Source organism: Microtus ochrogaster (assembly GCF_000317375.1).
Source record: "Microtus ochrogaster isolate Prairie Vole_2 chromosome 14 unlocalized genomic scaffold, MicOch1.0 chr14_random_1, whole genome shotgun sequence".
NCBI lineage: Eukaryota > Metazoa > Chordata > Mammalia > Rodentia > Cricetidae > Microtus > Microtus ochrogaster.
In genome coordinates, this window is record NW_004949096.1 from 30,929,906 (window position 1) to 30,945,220 (window position 15,315).

The 15,315-nt window shown below is 50.3% G+C and overlaps 1 protein-coding gene across 1 annotated transcript in view; it reads left to right on the top strand.

Moving 5' to 3' along the window:
• Nucleotides 1–15,315, top strand: part of Duox1 (dual oxidase 1) — a 35,490-nt gene that overhangs the window by 1,431 nt on the left and 18,744 nt on the right. Inside the window, exons 2-18 of the mRNA XM_005364373.2 lie at nt 1,070–1,178; nt 3,291–3,374; nt 3,809–3,973; nt 4,780–4,967; nt 5,121–5,322; nt 5,471–5,637; nt 6,025–6,085; nt 6,191–6,287; nt 7,925–8,012; nt 8,755–8,857; nt 9,118–9,290; nt 11,149–11,324; nt 11,574–11,692; nt 12,310–12,447; nt 13,110–13,223; nt 13,923–14,122; nt 14,659–14,844. Coding sequence (XP_005364430.1) covers nt 1,121–1,178; nt 3,291–3,374; nt 3,809–3,973; nt 4,780–4,967; nt 5,121–5,322; nt 5,471–5,637; nt 6,025–6,085; nt 6,191–6,287; nt 7,925–8,012; nt 8,755–8,857; nt 9,118–9,290; nt 11,149–11,324; nt 11,574–11,692; nt 12,310–12,447; nt 13,110–13,223; nt 13,923–14,122; nt 14,659–14,844 — 2,319 coding nt within the window. The 5' untranslated portion in view covers nt 1,070–1,120. The remainder of the gene's footprint in view (nt 1–1,069; nt 1,179–3,290; nt 3,375–3,808; nt 3,974–4,779; nt 4,968–5,120; nt 5,323–5,470; nt 5,638–6,024; nt 6,086–6,190; nt 6,288–7,924; nt 8,013–8,754; nt 8,858–9,117; nt 9,291–11,148; nt 11,325–11,573; nt 11,693–12,309; nt 12,448–13,109; nt 13,224–13,922; nt 14,123–14,658; nt 14,845–15,315) is intronic.

A 15,315-nucleotide genomic window follows, 5' to 3' on the forward strand; every position in this document is an offset into this window, starting at 1 on the left:
ATGCTCCAGCCTCTCCATAGGAGAGCCATGCTCCAGCCTCTCCATAGGAGAGCCATGCTCCAGCCTCTCCATAGGAGAGCCATGCTCCAGCCTCTGTGGTGCTTGAAGTCAGCTTCATCACCACATCAGATGCTGGCTGCCACACTGGGAGACAAGCAGCTCAGGCACATTCCTGGCCAGGACTGTGCAATCAGATGAATGTTTTACTTCAGATCCCACAGAGGATGAGCAGCAGACCCAAGATCTCAGCAGGGTTTTTCTGCTCCCTCCTCCCAAGTTAGGCTCTGGCAGTGGAGCAGACTGTGTGGGCAGCTGGACCAAAGCAAGGGTTTTCAACTACTCAGAAACTAAAGGCCACAGGAGCAAGGCTGGCTTTGCTTTGTTTATCACGTCATCTCCAGAGCCTAGGCCAGTTCTGTGCACAACGCGTGCTCATCAGTTAATGGCTGAATGAATGAGAGGCTTCAGAGAGAGCGAGGCGCTTGCTTTTAGCTGACCACGCCTCCTAGGTCCAACTCTCCAGCCTGGATTCTTTTTATTATTATTATTATTACTGATTTTATTGAGCTCTACATTTTTCTCTGATCCCCTCCCTGCCTCTCCCCTTCCCTTCAACCCTCTCCCATGGTTCCCATGCTCCCAATTTACTCAGGAGATCTTGTCTTTTTCTACTTCCCATGTAGATTAGATCTATGTAAGTCTCTCTCAGGATCCTCATTGTTGTCTAGGTTCTCTGGGATTGTGATTTGTGGTCTGGTTTTCTTTACTTTATCTTTAAAAACTACTTATGAGTGAGTGCATATGTTAATTGTCTTCCTGGGTCTGGGCTACCTCACTCTATGATGTTTCCATCCATTTGCCTGCAAATTTCAAGATCTCATTATTTTTTTCTGCTGTGTAGTACTCCATTGTGTAAATGTACCACATTTTCCTTATCCTTTCTTCAGTCAAGGGACATTTAGGTTGTTTCCAGGTTCTGCCCGGCCTGGATTCTTAGAGGTCTTGCAGAAGCCTTATCCTGACTCTCACGAAGGCCTTGAGCTCCTTCTTCTATCCTCTGTTTTTCTAGGTCTCTATTTTGAAGAATTCCAACACTTAATCCCTCATTACCATTTTCATCATGGGATCCCCTCTAGCTCTGGCCTGGATACTCCTGGTTGGGACATCGGCCTGTTTGGGTGAGTACAGACTGGGGAAGAAGTGCGCAAACGAGCAGAGAACCCATGTCCTCTGTCTTCTACAGAGATGTGTGCTATCGTTTCTACAACCTTAATCTCAAGAAGATACAATACACTGTACATGGCAGGTTCTTGTTTCTAGCTGTTGAATAAATGGGGAGATGACAGAATAAAAATTATTTCCTCTAGTGTGAGGCCCTTTCTCTCTCCACTGTCTTTTATCCTTTTAGATAAGGTAAGTTCTCCTGACTTGGCACAGGAAAGATTGAGTAGATGTGTAAGATAATAAAGCATCTTAGGGTAAAATTGAACCCCAGGCTAAAGAGGAGTCACCAGTGTTTTTTAAAATAAAATGCTCTTAGGCAGGGAATGTAACTCAGTGGTAGAGCTTTTGTCCAGCATATATAAGGTCCTGGGTTTCATCCCCAGTGCTGGAGAAAAGCACAAAATAAAACAATAACATCAGAACACAATACGGCCCGCAGCAATTCCAGCTTTGGAAGTCTGAGAACTTAAGCATTAGTGGCTATTCCCTATAATCCAGAGCTCTGAAGAGGGAACTGGACCCACAGTGGTGGAAGGTAGGTGTGGTGGCACCTGGCAGCTATCCTGGCACTTTGGAGATAGAGGCACCACCATCGAAACAAGCAAGCAAGAGCAAACCTCAAAGGTGTTTTGCATCTTGGGGGTGATTCATGAAGATGGGCCTTGTAAAGTAGCACCTCCTGGCTGGCAGTGGTAAGACATGGACCTTACATTCTCCCTTGCCAACGCTGCTCACGTTTGAGTGCTTTCCCGTACTCTCCGTTCTTTGAGACTTCATTTTCTCTCCCAGCTATTTCCTCTAACCCCTAAGATAGACTCTCCCCGAGAGACTCCTTCCTTGGCCTACCACCGTTTCATCTTATTCTAGAGGTCTTGTGTGAGTGACTGACCTGCTGTCCTAGGTGTTTAGCCAGGTTCAAATATTAGAACTTTAGTTGTTTTCCTTCCTGATCCCCCCGCCCCCAGTGAGTGTGCCTGTGTGTGCATATAGCACCCACAGCTTGGAGATCTTACACCAATCAGAGGTATTGATCATTGTTAGAGCCCTTTCTTCTGTTCTCTCGGGCGAGAATTTTAAATTTTCTTGAAGACGGGGAGGGTTTGGCTAGTCTCCTGACCTACTGACTGAGAAGATTCTAGACCCTCCCTTTTTGTCCTGCTTCCTCAGTTTTCCCCCACCTCATCAGCCAAATGCTCCCTCCTGGATTGTAGGTTATTACAGTAGCATTATAAACAGGAATTAGGCCTGGAACAGAGAGTCAGCAGTTAAGAACATTGGCTGCTCTTCCGAGGACCTGGATTCAGTTTCCAACATGGTAGCTCACAACTGTTCATAATGCTGATTCGAGAGGTCAGTTGCCCTCTCCTGGCCTCTGTGGTCATCAGGCACATGTGTAGTATGCAGACATTCATGCAGGCAAAACACCTAGACACACAAAATAAATAAATTAAAAGAAGAAGAAAAGGAGGAGGAAGGATGAAATGAGGGACAAGATGTTCCAAAGGAGGATGGGGCAAGGTCATTCACAGGATCAGTCCTTAGAACTGGACTTGAGTCTTCACCCAAGAAACTGGGAAAGAGACCAGAGTAGCAGTAACACACCCTGCCTTGGGGCTCTGCTCAGTGAGAAAGAGCCAAGTCCCTCTTCACACTGCTCCTGCCCAGTGATGGGTCACAGAATGACTTGTCCTTCCCAGTTACAGGGTGTGGCTGGCTCTTGTTCCCTACTGGATCTGAGGGTTAGGGATGATTTTTGTCCTCCTGTGTCTCCCAAAGACTTGCAATACGAGGAGTCCAAGCTTGTGTGACCCCATCCTGTTGCTTTGTGCTGCTCTGAGGCCACGGTTAGCCGGTGCTGCATGGTCGTGCACCGTTTTCCACTTTCGGAGTCAAGTCTTCCTGGCTTAAAGAGTAGACAGCACTTTGCCCTGGTTTCTCCCTCTGGGCCGTACTTCCTTCTCCTGCTCTTTCAAGAATCAGAATCACAGGCCCTGTTCCCTCATGGCCTGCTTGGTCCCCTCTGCCTGCACCTGCCCAGCGGCCTCTTTCCCTTTGTTTTCACACAGGGGCTCAGAACTCCATTGCTTGGGAGGTACAGCGATTTGACGGATGGTATAACAACCTCATGGAGCACAGATGGGGCAGCAAAGGTAGGTGAGGGCAAAGTTAGTCCAGGCATCAAGGTGGTACCCTCCAGTGGAGATTGAGAGTTGGCAAGTATCACAAAAGGCTATCGCAACTATCGTCCGAGGCTGCCAATATCTAAGGCTTCAGGATTCAAGGTATGGAGGGAAGCCTGAACGTAGAGGTCAAGAATGCTCCCTGGAGTGGAGAGATGGCTCAGTGATCAAGAGCACTAACTGCTACTCTTACAGAAGACCTGGGTTCAGTTCCCAGCACCTATGTCCAGCATCTCACAATCACCTGTAACTTCAGGCCTAGGGTTTCTGCCTCTACGGGTACTTGCACTCACAGACAGACAGACAGACAGACAGACAGACAGGCAGGCAGGCAGGCAGGCAGGCAGGCAGGCAGGCAGACACACGCACCAAATCCATCCTTGTCTTTACCTCTCCTGTGCCAGGCTCTCGGCTGCAGCGCCTTGTTCCAGCCAGCTATGCCGACGGAGTGTACCAGCCCTTGAGAGAACCCTACCTGCCTAACCCCCGAGACCTTAGCAACACGGCCATGAGAGGTCCTGCAGGGCAGCCCTCTCTGCGGAACCGTACAGTCCTGGGTGTCTTCTTCGGTGAGAACATCAGCCTCGGGAGGAGTAGAGCCAGTGGGTGTTAACTGAACACCTCAGTGCCTAAGGAACGGGGTGGGGGATGAGGAAAGATACAATGGAGTATCAAAGGTGGGCGTGAGAGATAGAAGAGGAAGCCATGAAATCATGAAATAGGGTAGGGGCAAAAGCAGAAGAAGGGAGGACCCACGCTGAAGTGAAGCCTGGCAGGGCGTGAATCTTCCCTGTGCTGGAAGAGGACATGGAGGAGAGCAGAGGAGCATCTCTCCATTTGGGGTGAGGGTTGGTATCCACACTGTGTAGACTGTCCCTGGGACCTTGCTGCCCCAGTGGCTGCTAGAACAGGCTGAGAGAAGGGTTCTGACCTCAGCAGAGAGGGGTGTCACAAGCTCAGTAATGGGGGTTAATGGCTGGTCCTGCAGCAATGATGGCTTCTGCTGGCCATGTTGGGTGCCCTTGCTGACTCCCATGTGACTTCCTGCTTGGCTGCGGGCCTTCTGGGAGGCTCCGAGCTACGTGTTGGAGCTGGTGCTGACAACCCTGCCTACTGAGGCATCATCACCAAACACCTCCCAGTTACCAAGGAGAAGGCCAAACTGACAATGACAACATCTTAGAGCAGGTGTAGGCACAGGCAGGGCAGGAGAAAGAGAGTTGGGAGGGGATGTGGAGGTCAGGGCTTGGACTTGCCCATAATAGGAGATGAGTATCCTGAAGCTTCGAGAAGCAGGGAGGCCTCCACGCCTGAGGCAGGGAAGAGCATGGCCTTTGGCTAGCCGGGTAATCCCTCCTGCTTTATGTATGGGCAGGCTACCACGTGCTCTCCGACCTGGTGAGTGTGGAAACACCAGGCTGCCCCGCAGAGTTCCTCAACATTTACATCCCGCGTGGGGACCCCGTGTTCGACCCTGACAAGCGTGGGGACGTGGTGTTGCCCTTTCAAAGGAGCCGCTGGGACCACAAGACTGGACAGAGCCCCAGCAACCCCAGGGATCTGGTGAGGCCAGGCAGCCAGGGAGGAGGGCAGGCAGGCGGGAAGGGAGTCTGAGGTTAGACCCGCTGGGAAAACTGGGCAGGGTGAGGCTCTTTCCCACCCTCTGGCACTTGCCTGCCCCCCCCCCCACCTGGCTCACCAGCACGTCCCCTACAGACCAATCAGGTGACCGGCTGGCTGGATGGCAGTGCCATCTATGGCTCCTCTCACTCATGGAGCGACACGCTGAGGAGCTTCTCAGGAGGGCAGCTGGCATCGGGGGCCGATCCTGCATTCCCTCGGAAATCCCAGGACCCTCTGCTCATGTGGATGGCACCGGACCCCGCCACGGGGCAGGGAGGGTCGCAGGGGATGTATGGTGAGACTGAGGGGTCCCCGCAGAAGGAGCAGGGTTGGAGGCATCAGGCTGATGGGGTTGGGGACTGGCTGGAGGGGTCTGGGCTCCCCTGGCTCATGCTGCCTCCCATCGCCTTCCTCCAACCCCCTCTGTCTCCACATGGATGCAGCCTTTGGGGCCCAGCGCGGGAACAGAGAGCCCTTCCTGCAGGCTCTGGGCCTGCTGTGGTTTCGCTACCACAACCTGTGGGCCAGGAGGTTGGCGCGGGAGCACCCACACTGGGGGGATGAGGAGCTGTTCCAGCATGCGCGCAAGAGGGTCATTGCTACCTACCAGGTGAGTGGGGCCACCTGACCCGCGCCCACCTGCGGCAGGATCCAGGGAGATCCAGCTCCACTAGGAAAGCTTCCCCAGCCTTGGACAAGGCCCCTTTCCATGATGCCCCTTTCCAAGATGGTCCATTTTCCTGGAGATCCGGGAAAACTACTGTACATGATAGAGAGGCAAACTCTGTTTATGCCAGATAATTTTGGGTTTGATCATTAGTTAACATTTCCCTTTCAGTAAATATTTGAAGAACCTGATTCTTGGTGCTCTTGTTTTTAAATCTTTTCTTCCATGATCGGCTTTGCTGGATCCTCGTGTCTACTCGTAAGCTTTCCTGGGCTCAGTACCCTGCCTGGCCCAGCCCTACACATTTTCTTTATACCTCTTTCCCCTCAGAACATTGCGATGTATGAGTGGCTGCCCAGCTTCCTGAAGCAAACTCCCCCGAAGTATGCAGGTGAGGGGTCGGGAGGAGGGCTGAGCGATCGCTAAGTATCGTTTGAAGAAAAGCTGGTAGTGAGTTTTTAAAGTCCTAATGGGTCCAATTCTCCTCCTACCTCAGGATACCATCCATTTCTGGACCCCAGCATCTCCCCGGAGTTTGTGGTGGCCTCTGAGCAGTTCTTCTCCACCATGGTGCCCCCCGGGGTCTACATGAGGTAGGAGAGGGGGCTCACACATTTGTGTTTTGGAGCAGGACAGGGTTCTATCAGTTTGGAGCAACTAGTTTCTAGAGAGAATGGTGAGAATAAAGAAAGGAGATTTGAACAGACCCTTGTGCATGGTGTGGACTGTCTGTAGCCCACAACCATGAGCTTTGTTTGTATGTGTTTGGTCGCTGGTTTGTCAAGACAGGACTGTGTAGCCCTGGCTGGCCTGGAACTTGCCAAGGTCATCCTGCCTCTGCCTCCTAGGCTGGGTAACAGAAGTACACACTTGATTGATCAAAAGAGAGAAGCTTGCATCCTTCAGAAATGCATATATATCATTGGTTGCAGTGGCTCGGGTCTCTAAAGTAGTCTCTCCTGCTTGGGAGGCTGATATGGGAGATTGGCTTGAGCTCAGAGGGCCAGGGTAGGCCAAATGGGAAAACTTCATTTTTAGAAAGAGAGGGTGGGTGCATCCTTATAGTCTCTTTTCCCAGCACTCGAGATGAAGTCAAGAGGAACAGGAGTTCAAGGTTATCCTCTGCTATACAGAGAATTCAAGGCCAGCCTGGGTTACTCAAGACCTTCTCTAAAAAAAAGAATGTATACATACATATAAATAAAACTATGTATACATGATGTGTATATAATAAAAGTATATACAGGTAGTGTGCATATAGTCAGCCCTTACAATGTTAGGTTCCCTATCTACTCAATCAACCTCAGATTTTAAGTATCCGGAAAAGTTCCTTCCGTACTGAAAATGTAGACATTTTAGGGACATTCTTCCTAACAGAATAAAATCTAAAGACTATTTAGACTACATTTATGTCATATTAAATATTATAAGAATGTAGGGGATGGGGAAATATCTCAGCTGGTGAAAGTACTTGCCACTCAAGCACAAGGCCTGTAGTTCAAAAGTTCAATCTCTAACATCCTGTAAACAGACAGCTGTGGTGGTTCAGGCTTGTGATTCCCATGCTGAGAGGACAGAGACAGGCAGACCCTTTGAGATGGCTGGTTTGCCAGTCCAGCCTAACTGTCAGGTCCTAGGTGCCAGTGAGTGACCCTCAAAAGAACAAGGTGAACAGCTTCCAAGGACTGACACCCAAGGACTTTGGACTCCACACACATGTGTACAAACATACATGCACACTCACACATGCACCTGCATCCAAACATACATGAATATGTCTGTGCAACACATACATACAAAGATTCAGAGAGTCCTTAAACTGTATGGGTCGCTGTGCATAGATTATAGGCAAATATTATGCTGCTTTACATAAAGGATGTATGCATCAGTGGATCTGCTATTTACAGGGCCCTAGAACTCCTACCAAGTGGTACCAAAGGACTCCTAACTGTGTGTGCATGGGTGCTATCTGTGTGTGTTCTTATCCGCTTGGAAAAGGCGCAGATAAAATATATTTATGGTCAAATTTTCACACATTTGGTCAGATGGGAGATAGGACTTTCCAAAAGCCAGATAGTTCAGTAACTACCAAGGTCAGATGTCTTGATTACACAAGAAAATAGGAAAGGCTATGGCCTGGGACCCCTGGCTGAAGTCTTGGAGAGCAAAGCTGATGTCTGACATTAGGACCCTGTGGTTTCAGTAACCACTCTTGCTCTTTGCATTTTAGGGATGCCAGTTGCCACTTCCAGAAGATTGCCAATAACGCAAGTTTCTCCGGAGCCCTCCGGGTCTGTAACAGCTACTGGAGTCGAGAGGTTAGAGTTGGAGACATATATTGGATTAATATATGTATATGCTGTGTGTGTGTGTGTGTGTGTGTGTGTGTGTGTTGTATATGCATGTGTCTGAGTATGTGAAGAAGGTAGACAATGGGACTGTAGTAGGCAGCTTGGATGGGCTAGAGTGAAGGGGACAGCTTGGGTACCTGGTCAGAAGTCAGTCCCCTATCCTCACCCAAGGGCTAGATATGAGAGACAAGAGGAGAGGGGACACTATGTGCTCGGTGCGGTTCCACCTTCACTGCTCCTCCTAGGTATGTCCTCTCCTTTGACAGCTCTGGGTCCCTGGAGGCTTTGGAGCACCCAGCAATGCTATCCCTCCTAGGCAATTGCTTGAGAGTTGAGTATATATACCAGTAGTCCCGGGCTCTCCCCTAATAAAAGGAGAACAGCAAGTTCAGACAGGTCCTATGACTCCTCCATGATCATACAACTAGCTAATGAGAGAGCAAAGATGAGCGTCTAGGGACCTTGCCCATCATGTTGTCAAATCTAGGACAGAATAAACGTTTAAAGATTCTCTGTGTTCCAAGACATCGGCTTTGGGTGGGAATATCATTTTCTCTGAGTGAAGAATTGACCCGAAGTTGAGGAATGCCCACCAGGAGCAAAAGGCATGACTGAGTGGGCTCAAGGATGTGGCAGATGTGGTGGAGGGCACCAGGCTGCCCAACCTCTGGCTCCATCATCCATGTCCCTCTTTTCCCAACTCCTTAAGCACCCAAACCTACAGAGTGCTAAAGATGTGGATGCGCTGCTGCTGGGCATGGTTTCCCAGATCGCCGAGAGAGAGGACCATGTCGTGGTTGAGGATGTGCGAGGTGAGCCCAAGGCTGTCCCTGTAGGCTGTGAACCTCTGACCTCTGGGAGGAGATCCGGCTGGACCTGAGCCAGGAAGGGGGGAATTCTCAGGGCTGAGGGATGTATGTCATCCTTTGCCGGGAAAATTTCTGATCCACTGACTGTGACCCCATTCCTTCTCCATGGCTCAAGTATTCTTGGCATTGGTCGGACTGGTCCGGGCTGGAGGCTGCATTGATGGCCCTTGACCTCTTCCAACGCATTAGTCTTCCTTTTTCAGATTTCTGGCCCGGTCCACTGAAGTTCTCCCGTACAGACTACGTGGCCAGCTGCCTGCAGCGGGGTCGGGATCTAGGCCTGCCTTCTTACACCAACGCCAGAGCAGCATTGGGTCTGCCTCCCATTTCCCACTGGCAAGACATCAACCCTTCACTCTCGAGGAGCAATGGCACTGTGAGGAAGGGTTAGGACCCAGAGGGTTGAGTGGGAGGGCCTGGGTACACCATCCTCAAACAGGGAAGATGGATAGTAAAACATGGTTACCAGAGACAAGCACTTGACAGGGGACAAAACTCATGAAGGTCACTTTTCCCAATCTTGTCCACCAAGTTATGAGATTCCAAGTCTAGCAGGATTAGACTTTTGACTCTGAAGGCCAAGGCTCAGCAAATATGTATTGACTGTCTATTGCATGTAATGCGTTTACTTGGTAGACATTGATTTTGTTACTCTTGACAGCCCTAGAGTGGTATTGCAGGCCCTTGACTTAGGAACAAACTATGTTTCTATGTATTTGATATTACCACTGCCTTCACCCTAAGTTAGCTTTTACACTCTGAGCTATCACCTGTGGGCAAATGACATTGACTACTCATCGATAGACCAACTTTGATTGCCCTACCGTTTTGGCACAGTCATCCTGGCACAACCTAGGCATAGATGTGTTTCCACGACTGTGTGCCTAGTGCACTGTGCTTTGCCCTTACTGTAGAGTTACTGGAAAGAATCGAAAGGCTTATTATAGGAAAGTGCTATGCCCAGCATGGTGTCTCTCGCCTGTAATTCTAGGATTTGGAAGACAAAGGTAGGGGGTCCAGGAATTCAAGGCCAGCAAGTTCCAAGCTGGCCAAAGCTACAGGGGACCCTGTCTCAAGAAATACTCTCTTCACCTCTGCCCAAAAGTAACATGTACAGTGATCTCACAAACATTTTTAAAACATTTTTTTTTATAACGATAGGGATCGTGAGACAAATCAATTTAACAAGTCATTGGCTTCAGCTAGGTGTCACTGGAATGAGTCTGGTCAGGTACTTAGAACACCGGTAAAGAATAGGAGCCACTGGGATGGCTCGGTTGGTCAAGGCACTTGCTGTCGAGCCTGCCAACCCGAGTTTGGTTCCCCAGGGTCCTCGTGGTGGAAGGAGGAAGCCAGTTCCTGAAAGTCGTCCTCTGGGGTCCGCATGTGCATCACCTTGCACTCACACACAGCTTACACACAAAAATTAAATGCAATAGAAAATAAAACGAAGTTAAAAACAAGGTAGAGGGCTGGAGAGATGGCTCAGAGGTTAAGAGCATTGCCTGCTCTTCCAAAGGTCCTGAGTTCAATTCCCAGCAACCACATCGTAGCTCACAACCATCTGTAATGGGGTCTGGTGCCCTCTTCGACAGAATATTGTATACACAATAAACAGTTATTTAAAAAAACAAGGTAGAAAGCTCTGGTACTGGGTGAGGTGACACAAACCTACACCCCAGCATGAGGGAAGCAGACGCAGGAATATCTCGGTACCAGGCGAGCCTGGCACACACACAGTGAGACTGTGTTTCAAAACAAGCAGCGTGCATGGTGATCCCCCTGCCTCAGTCTCTCAGTGCTGGGATTACAAGGTGTGAGCAACTGGGACCACGGATTGCTAGGGATTTATCTTTTTAAAGTTATTTTCTAACTCTAATGATAGAAGCCTTTTATAGCATCATTCAGCCATTCAGCCTCTCACACACCGCTTCTCAGGTCTATCCCTTCTCAAGAAACTATGCAGACGACCGGCTGCTGCTTTTATTCAACGTTCACAGAACAGGATGTTGAATATGTGGAAAGATTCCTGTAAACAATCTAGCTTATGTAAAGCACTCAGAGCAAAGCCTGGGGTGTAATAGTGTAATTAATTCCTAGAGATAGGTGTATCTTTAGGAATGAGATATTGTTCAGGTCATTTATTATTATTATCATGCCTGCGGCTAATCCCTGGGAGCTGTCTCTTTGCCCAAGGCTGGTTGCTGGTTCCTCTCAATCATCCTGTGTTCCAGGTGCTGGAGGCCACAGCTGCCCTATACAATCAGGACCTGTCTCGGCTGGAGCTGCTCCCAGGAGGGCTTCTGGAGAGCCATGGGGACCCTGGGCCTCTTTTCAGCACCATTGTCCTCGACCAATTTGTTAGACTTCGGGATGGTGATCGCTATTGGTTTGAGAACAGCAGGAATGGGTAATGCTTGCCAGGGCCACGTCTCAGATTTACTGAGGCCTGGACCACAGCCCTCTGCTTGACCCTACAACTGGCCTCAATTCCAGTCCCTCTGGATCTCTCGAGTGAGGATTTGTCTCTGGCAGCTCCCTAGGCTGGCAGATTCTCACAAACAGCTGTGGACCAGAGACGATTTGCCCATGGGATACCAGAGTGTGGGGTCCTAAGTTTCTCCCTAACCATGATAGCTCTCCGCCTCTCCTATGCCAGACTGTTCTCTAAGGAAGAAATTGCAGAGATCAGAAACACTTCCCTCAGGGACATTCTAGTGGCTGTCACCAATGTGGACCCCAGAGCCCTGCAGCCTAATGTCTTCTTTTGGCTTGCAGGTAAGAGACCTAGAGAAGGCTAGAGGGGAGGGTTCAGAGTTTTGTCCTTCCTCAACTGTAGGCTTGGTTTGATGAGGCCGGATGAACACTCCAAGTGTGGTGTGACCGAGGGTTCTGCCTTGTGAAGTTTGGTTTGGGGTACCAGGGCTGCCACATACAGCTGCCCCTTGCACAAGACCAGGAGGTGACAAACTGGGGAGAGGACTGACTCTCTCAAAGACCTGGGAAGGACTCTTACATTCAAATGGGACAGGATGGGGGCTGTCAGTAGCATTAGGAGGGTCAAAGGAAGGCGAGGTTATTATACTCGATAGCAGTGGTGAAGGAAGTCTCTCTCTCTCTCTCTCTCTCTCTCTCTCTCTCTCTCTCTCTCTCTGTGTGTGTGTGTGTGTGTGTGTGTGTGTGTGTGTGTGTGTGTGTGTTTTGAAGTTCATTCTGGGACATGTTTGCTGCCCCCATAGGCAAATGCTATGGTCTTGCTACAATGGCAGGGATAAACAGCCCCTTCCTCTCCAGTTCCCAGAGTACCCTATTTTCTTCTGTTATCACCCTCCTCAGTGGGCTTGTGCCAGATTGTGGCCCCGTACTCAATATTCTGACATCCTCTGCCTCCCCAGGAGACCCCTGTCCACAGCCAAGTCAGCTCAGCACCAAGGGCCTGCCAGCTTGTGTCCCCCTCTTCATTCGGGACTATTTCAAGGGCAGCGGATTTGGCTTCGGACTCACCATTGGGACCCTTTGCTGCTTCCCCTTAGGTAGGAGAGTAATGGGTAGGCAAGATGGGGCTACTGAAAGGTGCAATCTAGGGGTGAGCTGGGCTTGTTTTATGTATGACAGCAAACAGTACAGAGTAGCTGTCCCTCTGGGTGGTGAGAAAAACGCAAGCAGAAGAAAAGGTGTCTTGTTGCAGATAAGTGAGCTCCAGCCTCCTTGATCTCCTGAGATGCCCCCAGGCCTAGCTTGGTCGAGAGTCTGTAAGAGCCCAGGTCCGCACCTGTTGGCTATGCCTAGGGAGCTGTCAGAGACAAATCCTCACTTGAGAAGCAGAGCTGGGCCAGACACGGTTTCTGGAACAGGAACATGATAAGGCTCAGTGTGGGTGGCCCAGCAGCCTGGTGTGGTATGTCTAGCTTGTGGTTTGAGGAATCCAAGTGTGGACCTAGTCCCTGGCTGGGAAGGGATCTGAGTAATGGAACAGTTAGTGACAAGACAGATATTTTAGACACTCTCCAGAGCTCCCCGTGGGATGCAAAGCCTTTCCTTCCATGGGGCCTCCACAGTTGGAAAGCTGTGCAGCAGGAGCATCAGAAGGGAGGACTAGGGAGCACTCATCCTAAGGAAAGGAGGAGAGATGGGAGCGACTCCTATCTGCTTTCACCCTCACTTCCTGGAATACCCTCCCCCACTCTCATGCCAGTCAGCCTGCTCAGTGCCTGGATTGTTGCCCGGCTTCGGATGAGGAATTTCAAGAGGCTCCAGAGACAGGACCGCCAGAGCATCATGTCTGAGAAGCTTGTAGGGGGAGTAGAAGGTAGGCCTGGGGGTAGCTGGGGCGGTGATGGGAAGGATATGGCTTAGGGCTCTGGTCCCTACCCCCATCTCAGAAGCCCGTGGAAAAGGATTCTCGTTTATAGGGCTGTCAGGGAAGCATGGGCAGGTGGAGGAGAGGCACGGTAGGCATTGGACCTGCAGCTTTCCAAGTTGCAAAGCTCCTCCCAATGACCCTAAAGAAATGGAATGTGATGGAGTAGCAGAAGAGTCATGAGATCCTGCCTTCATTTCAAAGGGTTATGAATCACAAGTCCCGGATGGTTTTGCGGCATCTTACTCTGGAATCGCAGGCAACGGGAGCAATTAATGAAGGACTGAAGTCAAGCAAGGATTGGAATCTTGATTCCACCACTGCAGACTGGCTGTTGGACCTTAGGCAGATTTTAGTTTAAATCTCTAAACCTGTTTCTTCTGTAAAATGGGGATCCTAACGGTGCCTGTATCTTAGGTTGTGAAGACATGCAATAACTAATGCAAAGCATTCCGGGGAATATCCAGCAAACACTCAGGAATCCGCGGTCCTTCATGGATTAGAGGAACAGCAGAACTGTTGAGAAGAGAATGACCCTTGGGGCTTAGGAAGGGGCCGAGTTGTTGCTGAGACCCTGTACTAGCCTTCTCTTTCTCTCCTGATGCGTTCTGCACCCTGGCTGACCCAGCCCCATCTCTTGCCTTCCAGCCTCAGAGTGGCAGGGCTGCAAGGAGCCCTGCAGGCCGGTGCTCGTACACTTGCAGCCTGGACAGATCCGAGTAGTAGATGGCAGGCTCACCGTGCTCCGTACCATCCAGCTGCGGCCCCTGCAACAGGTCAACCTCATCCTGTCCAGCAACCGCGGGCGCCGCGCCCTACTGCTCAAGATCCCCAAGGAGTATGACCTGGTATGGCCCTGCTGGCCCCCATCACAGTTGAGGTAGTTATGTGGAAGGGAAGGAACACCGAGCCAAGAGCTAGGGTTTCAGGTTGCTAGTCCCCAGATATAGCGCCTGATAGAGAGATGAACTTGAACGTGTCTGTCTTGTTCTAGACCATGCTGGCTGATAGTTTCCTCGTACTCTGGCAGCCACTGGCGGCTTCCTTCTCTATGAAGGATGTTCTTATGTGTCCTAGGTAGTTAGGAGTTCCTGGAAGAAGTTGTGTCCTCTTCCCTCATTTCAGTTTAGGGGATTTCCAGGCACTTGGAGGGGTGTTAAACAGGAGGCTGGTTGTGGGTCCACTCCACCCTCTGCTTCCCTCCCTACTTCCGGCTTTTCTCCAGTATGGAGTAAACGCTCACCTGCTCACGTCCTCTTCTGTAAATGGAAAGACAGTATCTCTTCTGCAAGGCCACACCAAATGACCCTTGGTGTGACCCAAGCGAAACACATTTCTTTGAGAGGTTCTGACATGTTTGCTTCTGCTCCTGCTGCCTTTGCAGGTGCTGCTGCTGAACACAGAGGAAGAGCGGCAGGCACTGGTCGAAAATATCAGGGGGGCCCTGAAGGAGAGTGAGCTGAGCTTCCAGGAGTGGGAGCAGCGGGAGCAGGAGCTGATGAGGGTGGCAGTGACTAGGGAACAGCGGAGTCACCTCCTGGAGACTTTTTTCAGGCACCTTTTCTCTCAGGTGTGTACGTGGGATCAGATCTGGTGTGCGTGCGTGTGTGCGCACACGCGCATCCTTACCTGCTTGAGTGATAGGGGTGATCATTCAAAACTCAAGGTTTGAATTCTTAACTAAGTGTCATGATTTAGGTCAAGTCACCAGACTTTTATGTTACTAGAGTCCCAAGTCAAAGACCAGATCTAGAGGAGTGGACATAGGGGCATGTCCCAACTAATTAGGTTCATTCAGCTGCTTGCCTCACAAACCAAAGTCAAGGAGTCTGTCAAGATAGTCATGCTGGGAAGACAGAGCTGGAACATGGCAATGCTGTCTTTGGGGGTATTGACCTGCACTTCTCGATTATAGACAGAAAGGGCAGAAGAGGGAGCCCGGGGGTATGCATAGCCAGTCAGCCCTAGTCACACCATGGTCTGGTAGATAAACATAGCTAGTCATTCCTAGTCACACCATGGTCTGAGGCATGCATGGACA